Below are 10,113 nucleotides of genomic sequence, written 5' to 3'. Positions count from 1 at the left end.
AATAATTTATTTTTATTTTTTTAAATACAGAAATGCTAACCAATCATGGGAATGGATGCTGACTCTCAAAGTTTTTAAGAAGATAGTAACAGAACCACTTTAATATTGGATCCTGAATCTGACAGTTTTATTCGAACCTTAATTGGATATATATTTTCCATCAGTCTTCAGTATGTGACTACAAAACTAAACCAGAAGAAAAACAAAGAATGTTGATCATCATTTGGACTGTCTTCACACAAAGTTAATCTATGGATACAGTGAACTATAACTTCATGCTTATGTCATAACTAAATGTTAAAGAATGCAAAAAAAAAATGTCTTAAATGTTCACCTAAAAAAGTGTGGAAGGGACTTTCCACATTTTTCCTTCCAACTAATTTTCCACTAATTTGCTGGGATAAAAGGCTCTGTGAAAAGCCAGCTTCTTTAGCAATGACCTTTAGCGGCTTACTCATCTTGATCTGAACCATGATTAAAACAGAAATAAACATGGAATATATTAACCTTCCTATATATGAATTTCCATGTTTAATCAAATTCATAAAATAAAACAACTTTTTGAAATTCTAATTTATTTTGAAATCCTAAGCAAACTAACAAGGGTTCAAGAATGCACTGGTAAAGAAGCTATATTTTCTAAAAAAAATTTCTTCCACTAAACTTTCCATTAATTTACTTAGGTACAGCACTCTGTGAGGAGGTAGTTTCTTCATTTGTGGCTCACCTTTGTTGCATCTAGTTAAAAATCATAAGAAAAATATTCTTTGATGAATAAGTGACATGTATCAATCTAAATGTCTTAATATATATAACATGTAAGATTATCTTTTTGAATTTCAAAGACTCTGAACACATACACTGCAGCAAGAATCAGTAGTACTCAGAGGCTGATTGTCCACATTTTTTTCTTCCACCTTACTTTCCATACATATGCTTGTATACAACATTTTGTGAAAAATGATCTCTTTTATTAATGATCTTTTGTGACTAATATCCCCTTTAGATGCCAGGGAACTCGACAACTGTCTAGTTAACTGTCTTAATAATCATTCTGTGACCAACAAATAGTAATACTTTCGTAACAGAAATATATTAGTTTCATGTAATATTTTCGCTATGAGATCAAATAAATTTTGGCTTGAATTAGATGTAAGCATAGTTCAGAACTGAACACTTTAAGCATTTCAATATATGTACATTTATTAGTTTACTGATTTGCTGAAATGTATTTACTTTTTGATTATATTTATTGACATGGAGCTGAAAGTGACACGACTGGTCAAACTGACCCTAACGCACAGAAGTAGCTGGTGCGTTTGTAATCCTTCCTTTAATCCATCAAGTCCAGAAAACTAACTAGTGGTGCAAAGCATTCAAATATTTTCTTTCCTCAGCAGAGCAGACAAATGGCTGTTATGCAAGAACACAAAACAACACGTTGTACGAACTGTAGCCGAGGCAGGATCAATTAATCATTTGATGAAGTGGCATATTGTTACCATTGTGAGCTGCAGCAGCCGCACCTCCCTTAATAATAGCTGCTGGAAAGAAACAGCGATTCACAACAGGCAACCGCAGCATGCTGGAAGAGACACAGAAATTAACACTGCATCTTAGCACGGAATACAAGTCTACTCTGAGAAAGAGCAAGAAAGAGAGAGAGAGAGACGACATATGACGCTCCAAGCCGAGTGGGCGACCTCAATTAGCCTCCGGGTGGCTACCAAAACAAACGCAGAGGAAAACTAGCTAAAGTTGGCCATCCACCGGACCGTTATTAAGAAGCTAACCCACGCCACGGCACGTTAAAAAACAAACACGTCCATCCCGTCCACAATGCACTGGGCCGAACAATTCAGTTAAAATATAATGCTTAATATTTTAAACAATGGTAAAACGTCGCAAACACACATGCAACGTCACAACTGACTGTCCGGAGCTAGTATCCGCAAGCGTTATACATTTAAAGAAACCCCACATTCTTAATGTTTACCATTTTAGTATGGAGTTTATCTAATTTTACTCACCTTGCCAGTGTTCTCATTGGGCCGTGTGCCTCCAGATTGCGGGCTGTCTTCTAATTCGGCTGCGTCACGGATTAAGTATTCCTGAAGCCTGTACCATAATCCCAAAAAGGAGGGCGAGCCTCCTGTGACTGCTTTAGAGAGTAAAGTTGTCTCTCTGTTATTAAACTTTATTATAAGGGTCACTGCTTGAAATTCATTAGATACACTCTGATGCACAGGACCGTTCAGTGTGTCATAACATAAATGTTTCCCTCTCACCCCATAAAACAGGAATTACTAATACATCAGTATTTCTCTGTACGTTTCTCTGAATTAAGGCTCTAGGAGAGCAAAGTATAATGAATTAAATGTAGCAAAGGGAAGTAATACAGAACCAGGATTCATATTTTAAAGCATTGTTAGAATAAAACATATTTCTGTGCTGTCACATCAATGTCTGACTTTACAGAGGAATCTGACCAATGACATTTTGTTTCCTGAGGAAGATTCATTATGAGGGGCTTATTAAAACTAAAAATCATCAAAGTCTGCTAAACTTCTTCACATTAAGTTACATATTATTTTTAGATTAACAGACTCTAACTCTGCTGCTCAAAGTAAATATTTTTTTGCATGGCACACATTCTTTGTCAAGGATCCCTCAGGATAAATAAATTGGAGGCAATCAGTCAGCAGCACTGGCCAGGTGTTCAGGAAGCTCAAGAAATATATCACTTTTGATCCCAGCAGTAACAAACTCTGAGCTCCAACTTTTAAGATAAATAAAATACAGCATTAAGCTGGATGATCATTCCTTGCTGTGGGTTTTTATTGGTTGGGATGATTCAAAAATCAGAGGAAAGAAACCCTTTAAAATCCATCCAGAAAGCCTGGAAGCAGAATGAAAAGATTAAAAGGACCTCTCTGGTTTAGAGCAAAATATAGAATTGAGGGATGGCTTTGGAATATTTTGTTGTCTGGCCATTTATATTCTGAGGTAAAGTGGGATCAATGACTATTTGGGTAAACATTAAGGTCACCTTTATTTATTTCATTTATTTAATCGAGGAAATTTCCTAATCTCCAATGTCTTCCACGACTGCAGCCAGGACATCTGTGAAAGGTATTAATTAAAAACAGGAAAGCAACTTTTTAAAGTCTGCTTCCTGCCAATGTTTTCCCAGAGAGATAAACCAGTACCCCCGAGACAACACGTTGATACACATGGACTGACCCCAGTGATACAACCAGACGGGGTTAACCTCAAAGGAAAAAAAAACAGGAAATAGCTACATTTTTAAGAGACGGTGAGGAAATGTGGATGAAATGCACATCTGGCTCCATTTCTTACTCATGCATGCCTTTGAGCCACGTGTTAGACCCTCAGGATAATCCAGTCTGATTGAAAACATCAAGCAATACTTCTTTATGTCGGAACAAAACAAACACTGAAACAACTCAGAAGAACATGTTTATTAAGACATATAAGATTTACTTTAAATATGTTTGGATAAAACTTTTTTTTTATTTAGCCCTTTGTGTAATAATGTTAAACATACAGCAGATGTCTAAATAGATGAGGTAATACAATTCTAACAGTCAGAGTAAATCTGAATAAAAGTGCTTTGCAAAAGTAATCATATACCTTGAATTTTTACACAATTTTTTGCATTACTTTCACAAAACTCGCTGTATTTTATGTTTTTGTGTTACGCAACGTAATTGGGTGTGGACTTGCAGGGGACAAAATGTGCAAGGAGGTGGTCAGGCCACATAGATCCACTGCATTTCGGCATGAACGCACAGTTCTACTAGTCTTTCCCACAGGGAGCATGAAAACAAAGATTAAAAAAAAATAAATAAATGATTGTAAAACATAAGCCTCCTCTTCTTCCTCACTCTAAATATCTTACATGATATAAAACAAAACCGTTTATAAATATAGGGGCGTAAAAATTGTGAAGTTAGCCATTTTCTTTGTTCTAATCTGCAAGATTTTTTGAAACATAATTATTTGAAAAGTAGTCTTTTTATATCTCTTTGGGTCTCAAATCAGGATTTTTTTCCCCCCTGACTTTCTGTTCAAGAAAATGAAAGCCATTCAATTTGTAAAAGTTTGTTTTTCATTCTCAAATCTAAAAAGATGTAAGATTGCATTCTATGATGAAACAAGCTGAATTTATGATCATATAGGTTCTTCTGGGTCAAGACAAAATGTATTCAGTGGAAATAAGGGGGTGAAATGGGTTTTACATTGTTGACACTTCGTCTATCACATAAAAATCCAATACAATTAACTGAAGTTTGTGGTTGTAATGCAAAAAAAGTTTATATAAATACTTTTTCAAGACACTATAAACTTTCACCACTAACTACAATTAAAAATCTGCCTGATATGTCATTCCTTGTAAAATAAATGTTATCCGTTTCTCAATAATTAGACAGATAGAAATGCATCAAGATTTAAAAACATGGTAGAAACCTTTGATCGAGATCTCTGCAACAAAAAATCAACAGCAACCAGATTTTCCCTTTTGTGAAAAGTCAATATACAGATACTTTTACAAAAGTAAAAGCAGTCAGTTGCTTGCAGTGAATAGACGATTAATTAGAATAATTGTGTAGCCATTCTCTCCAAATCCTTTAAACAGTTGCAGCTGTAAATCTGGCCTCTTTCTGTGCAGATAAAAAGGTGGAAAGGGATTTACTTAATGGCATGCTGAGTGCAGTTCAGTTGAGTTTTTCCACTCAAAGCAATTTTCATTTGAAGCAGGCGTAGCTTTGTGGAAAATGAAGCAAAATGGGAAGATCTACACACTGAGGCTGGAAAGAACAGCAGTGATTAGTCACCCTTCGCTCACAGAGTCGATGACACTGTTGGCTCGTCTGGGACGCTGTCTTGATGTATGCTGTGCATAGTCTCTATGTCCGTGGCGGAGATGGACTGGCTCAGTTCTCTCAGGGAACTCTTGGTTATGTTCAGACACGCGTCCTTGAGGATATGGCGCACCTTCTTGCTAAGCAGCATGTACAGCAGCGGGTTAATGCAGCTGTTGAAAAAGCCTAAGCTGGTTGCTAGCGGGAAGCCAGCTCTCAAAATACTGTGCATGGTAAGTGAGTGATGTACAAACAACTCCATCAAGCCAAAAATATGGAAAGGCGCCCAGCAGAAAAAGAAGGCCAGGATGACAGCTGTGACTGTTTTTGAGAAGCTCGAGATGCGAACCAAACCCCGGGATTGTCTCACTTTTATTGACAGAAGTATGCCCGTCACGCTTATGGCGGTAAGCGGCAAAAGAAAGCCCACAGTGAGACGGACGGACACTAATATTGTGTGTATTGTAGCAGCTGTTGTGTGCTGGTTTGTTATGTGATAGTTAGTGTAGCATAACACCTTACCACTGACGTGTAGAATGTCTCGAAAGACCAGCGCGTGGCAGCTCAGCAGGGCAGCCGTTAGCCAAATGCAGCCACAAACAAGCCAGGCTCTGTCCACTGTGCGATACCTTTGACACCAGTTCAGGTATACCAGAGAGACATACCTGTCCACACTGAGCACAGTGAGAAAGAGGACACTAGCATACATGTTCATTACGGAAACAAAGGAGTTAATTTTACACATGGTCAGACCGAAGTTCCAGTGGAAGTCCTTCAGAATGTAGTCGATGTAGAAGGGCAGAAAAAGCACAAACACAAAGTCTGCTATAGCCAGATTGAGCAACCACACGCTGTTGACAGTCTTCTTGCTCTTAAACCCCGTCACCCAAATGACGGCTCCATTTCCAATCAGGCCAAGTGTGATGCAAGTGATGTAGATGACTATAGAGATGATGTGGATAGGTTCCGTCTGACTGTGATCCACTTTAAGGTCTTCCATATCACCGTACTCCTCATATTCATAGGTGTAGTTTCCATAGTCTTCGGCGGAATTGGCCATGGTTTCAGGAATAAGATCTGTATGCTGGAGTAGATCTGTTGGAAAGTAAAAAAAAAACATAAAGACAAGATTCATCCATGACTTGACTTCATAGTATTTATCTTAAAGCGTGCTCTGGTACTGGTCAGACATTTTGGGTTGAAAATGGTGCCGTCTGCTGCAAGAGCTGTTATCTTGTATGAGTGTGGGTTTTGTTGCTATACTTAAACATAAGTAATTTTATTGGAGTTTATTTTGTTTCCTCTTACACTATCCCTCACTTGGAGGCAAACGTAAATTCACGAAAGGTTAGTATTTCCTCTGCAAAAATGGACATCATGCACWACTGATAATATTTTTACCCCAGGCTTGCCAGCTGGCATTTCCTTCTTGTTTTGTGACGTAATCAATATATTTTTTGTTATTTTAATAGAAGCTTTTGTGTTAATGGTCACAGTAGTTTCCAAAAAAATGCTCAAACATGACGTAAGGATCAAGGGAATCATATCCAGATTGATAATATTAATCTGACAGATTGCATGTCATTCATGTTGATRATGTTACTTGTAGAGTCTCACAAGATTCACTTGTCAGACCAACTCCCTTTGCTAAACATGACTGGATACAATTTTCAGAAAGCCGGGGATTTTCTCCCAGTTAAATTTATCTGTAAACCTTAATTTATCCAATTATTTAGGTAGACTACAGGCACATCTTGAAGACATAAAAACTTGGATGTCTTATTTTTCTTTTAAATGTAAAGACAAGTCTGTTGTCTTTGGACCAGAGATTTTGCTTTGTCATTCACTCACTCTGGTTGGCCTAATTGGCCCCTGTGTAATGAAGTAAAAACCTTTGGCGTTATCGTCGTCTGAGACTTGTACTTTAAATCCTATATTAAGCTTTGTATTAGGACTTCCTTCTTCTTTTTAAATAAAAAAATATCCCATCTCAGAGTCATGCAGAAATACAACTTCATGCATTTTTTCATTAAAAGATGGACAGTTGTACTTCTTTAATAACAGGAACTCAGTTAAAAGTCTTCAACTTAACCAAAACATGCTCCAGCAAGAGCACTGATGAGAATTAAAAAGAGAAAATCCTTCCTACTGACTCAGCTCTGACATGTTTAGCTGTATTGCTTTCTTCCCTATATGAAGTCTAAATGCTGCTGCTTCTCTTCTTTATGTTTTCTTCAACACTGACCCGGTCTCTTCTGGAGGTTTCTTTTTTTTTTGTTGAAAATGACTTCTTGTTTCCACTGTCGCCCCATGCCTAGTCAGTATGCGGGACAACTGAAAACCTTCTGAATAATTAATAGCTAAAACTTTTTAGCTAATTGGAATAATAAGCTTAATGTGACAGCATTGCTATTAGAACTAGGTCTGCATTTCAGTGGATGTAACTAAATTTGCATCTGCCTGTAGATTAAATTGCCTGTGTATTTTGTATGTAAACCAGATCTGTGTATCTTCAGATGAGTTATTTTGCATCAGTGCCAWATAGACAAACTCAACTGATTTAAAATTAAAAGTCACCATACAACAGTTGAAGCATGGGGTGTGATGAATCAAGACAAAGAGACGAATGAGGGTTAAAAAGTCCAACTGTACAGGAGGAATAAAATCTCCACTAATATTATCATAGTTCAAGCATTAAGAGTTAATGTMATTTTCTTTAATCTGCTTTTAGTCCGCAGTCCTTTAGAGTTTTGATTGATCAGGGATCATAATCATTCATATTTGACAAAAAATCAATTGAGCCAAACAAGGATCAGAACAAAAAAAAAAAAAACAGCTAAAAGGTGCAAGGCTAAAGTTTATAGATGATTGCAAAATGGCAACTTATAGTTTTGAATGAGTGAATGTAGAAATTTGCCCAAAATGGTGTTTTTTGTTGTTTTATTATTTTATTTACTGCTCTGGTTTCCCTTCTTCTGCCCTTTTTTCTTGTCAGTTAGTTCCTGTACTAAAATTGGTGCTGGGTGTGTCAAAGAACATCCTGTCAACTTCAATTTACTTCAATAATGTGTAGAGACAGTGAGATGCCACATGGTTGAGGCACACATAGAAAAAAACTGATTTATTTTTTTCTCTTGTTTGTGGAGGAGAACAGGGAGGAACTTGGAAACATCACTTTGTTCCACTCTTCATGTAATATCTCTGAATCTGGGAGGAAGATAACCAGATGTTTGCACTCTTTGGTGTCCTTATAAAATACTAAATAAATCTGGTTAAAAGGTTTTATTGAAACACAGCTATTTGTATGACCATCAAGGCTGAAGAAGCCCTGRTAAAGTGCTAAGTGATAAGGGCTGTCTGAGAATTCCTCATTTCTCTAAAGTCTTATCTAGTAATGTAACAAATGACGTGGTTATTCTTTTTGCCTGTCAAAAGTAAAACTGTTGAAGAACCAAAAAGTCACTGACAGGAATGTTACACTCACAAGTTGAGTATGATAACAACTCATTTATACTGATAACAAACAAGTTAAAACCTCAACCACTTTTTCCTCTATTCCTCTACAAACATTTCAAGTGTACATGATATAGTTTTTGCAGCTCAGATATCAGCTATAGAAGTTATTAAATCAGCTTTAAGTCATGACCAGTAGCATCTGAACAAGTAACAGTCTGGCTGGTATTTCTGAAGAAAAGTATTATCTGTGATGCACAGTGATTYATGGCAGTGGAAACATTTTCTCAGATAACTGCGTGGCTACAAAATGCTAAGCAGTTGTAGTCAAGTAATAGTTGTCTACTTTTTTTTTTTTCAATAGTAGACAGAAAAGTTGGTGAATRTCCTTTCAATTTCAAAATGCAAACCTTTACTCTAGTAGCATGGCTTTACCAATGTGATCCAAACATTTAAGAAAAATATGCTCCATATAAAAAAAAAGAAAAAAAAAAGAAAGAAAACGTTTTCCCATCTAGAGCTGAAATAAACATTTTGGCTATCTTAAAATTTTCAGAAGGAATATTTTTAGTCTATTTAGAGAAAAAAAGAATTGTGTCATTCATATTTCTTCAGTCTATTCGTTATCTTTTCCAGAGGAGCAGTCAGTTTCTTGCAATCTTTTAAAGAAATGAAAGACAAACCCAAAATAATGTGTCTGGCCACACCTATAAACATGTCTCTGAGAAAATAACTATTTTGTAAGGTCCTAAATGAGTATGCATGTTCATTCATTCATTCATTATTTATTTAATTAATGTAATTTGCGTAGGACTTAAATTTTAAATCAACAAAAGTTTTWAAAAGCCTTCATTTTACCTTACTGAAATAAGAAGAGACCCTGTTGCACGTTGAGGCATACATAGAATTAGATATTAGAAGTGACAACAGCACAAGTATCAATAAATAAATGCCTTTTAAATAACATTGGATAATTGTAATAAGATGCCAGATATGCACATTTGATGAAAAATATCCCATAAAAAAAAAAGAAAATGCAACATTAGCAAGGCAAAGTCAGATGCATTTCAGTGAAAAGGTGCTGATCTGAAGCCCAATATTCAGTAACGTGCTGCTCTGCCGGGCAGTCAGAGCCACATAAACACTGCCGACATACTAAAAGGAGTGCTTTTCTCTATGATTTCAAGCGGAGACTTTGAATCGCTTACCCTAAGAGTGAAAATCCCCCCCTTTTTTTCCTGGCTGTTTTGGAATCAGATCTCCAGCGACTCTCTCCGTCTTCTTTTCCTCTTTTGAGCTTTTGTCTTTAGCCGAGCCTCGTCTGGGGGTTGTTTTTGTCGGTTTCACAAACTCCTTCCCGACTGCATGTGAAGTATTCTGTGGAGCCCCTCCAAACCAAAGTCAGCCGCTGTGTGCATAGGGGACAGGGATGAAGAGGGTGCGACTCCTTCCCAGCCCTCCCTGCCTGCCCAGACTGACGCGTCCAACATATATWAAAAAAAAAAACCAAAAGGCGAACTTCACACAAAGACGAAAAGTTATTGGTCAGCCGCACGGAATGAAGGCGGCTTTCATTCAGGAAGGCTGCGTACACATTTTTTCTCTCTCTACATCTGCAGAGTAAATAATGAACGCACACTTTTCCACTGGGGGAAGAACCCAGGAGAGCTTTGAAAACTCATCTCTATTGTTTTCGCATATTTTGTGTCAGAGCGCCTCAGTCAATTGTGTATTGACTGCTCTCTATTTCTCCCGCTAGGTGGCTTCCCCCCCC

The 10,113-nt window shown here is 37.0% G+C and overlaps 2 protein-coding genes across 3 annotated transcripts in view; both read right to left on the bottom strand.

The window, feature by feature from the left end:
* Nucleotides 1–2,117, bottom strand: part of LOC103458080 (NADH-ubiquinone oxidoreductase 75 kDa subunit, mitochondrial) — a 12,517-nt gene extending 10,400 nt beyond the window's left edge. The window contains exons 1-2 of one of the 2 annotated variants that reach the window (XM_017302248.1): nt 2,031–2,117; nt 1,503–1,585 (exon numbers count right to left, since the gene is read on the bottom strand). In XM_017302248.1, coding sequence (XP_017157737.1) covers nt 1,503–1,505 — 3 coding nt within the window. In that variant the 5' untranslated portion in view covers nt 1,506–1,585; nt 2,031–2,117. Of the gene's footprint in view, nt 1–1,502; nt 1,951–2,030 lie in introns of those variants that run through there. The other variant, XM_008398648.2, reaches the window with a different exon arrangement.
* A 1,350-nt stretch (nt 2,118–3,467) lies between these two features.
* Nucleotides 3,468–10,040, bottom strand: cmklr2 (chemerin chemokine-like receptor 2). Its single transcript, XM_008398659.2, has 2 exons — nt 9,548–10,040; nt 3,468–5,981 (listed from the first exon to the last, which is right to left on the bottom strand). Exon 2 carries the CDS (start codon nt 5,944–5,946, stop codon nt 4,867–4,869), a length of 1,080 nt encoding a protein of 359 aa, XP_008396881.1. The 5' UTR covers nt 5,947–5,981; nt 9,548–10,040; the 3' UTR covers nt 3,468–4,866.
* Between the last annotated feature and the right edge of the window lie 73 nt (nt 10,041–10,113).

This window comes from Poecilia reticulata, linkage group LG2 (genome assembly GCF_000633615.1).
Source record: "Poecilia reticulata strain Guanapo linkage group LG2, Guppy_female_1.0+MT, whole genome shotgun sequence".
NCBI classification, from domain to species: Eukaryota; Metazoa; Chordata; class Actinopteri; order Cyprinodontiformes; family Poeciliidae; genus Poecilia; species Poecilia reticulata.
This window is presented reverse-complemented; position numbering and strand designations above follow the sequence as displayed.

Coding starts and splice junctions, on each gene's coding strand:
- cmklr2 (XM_008398659.2), bottom strand. CDS start 5,946: ATGGCCAATTCCGCCGAAGACTATGGAAACTACACCTATGAATATGAG.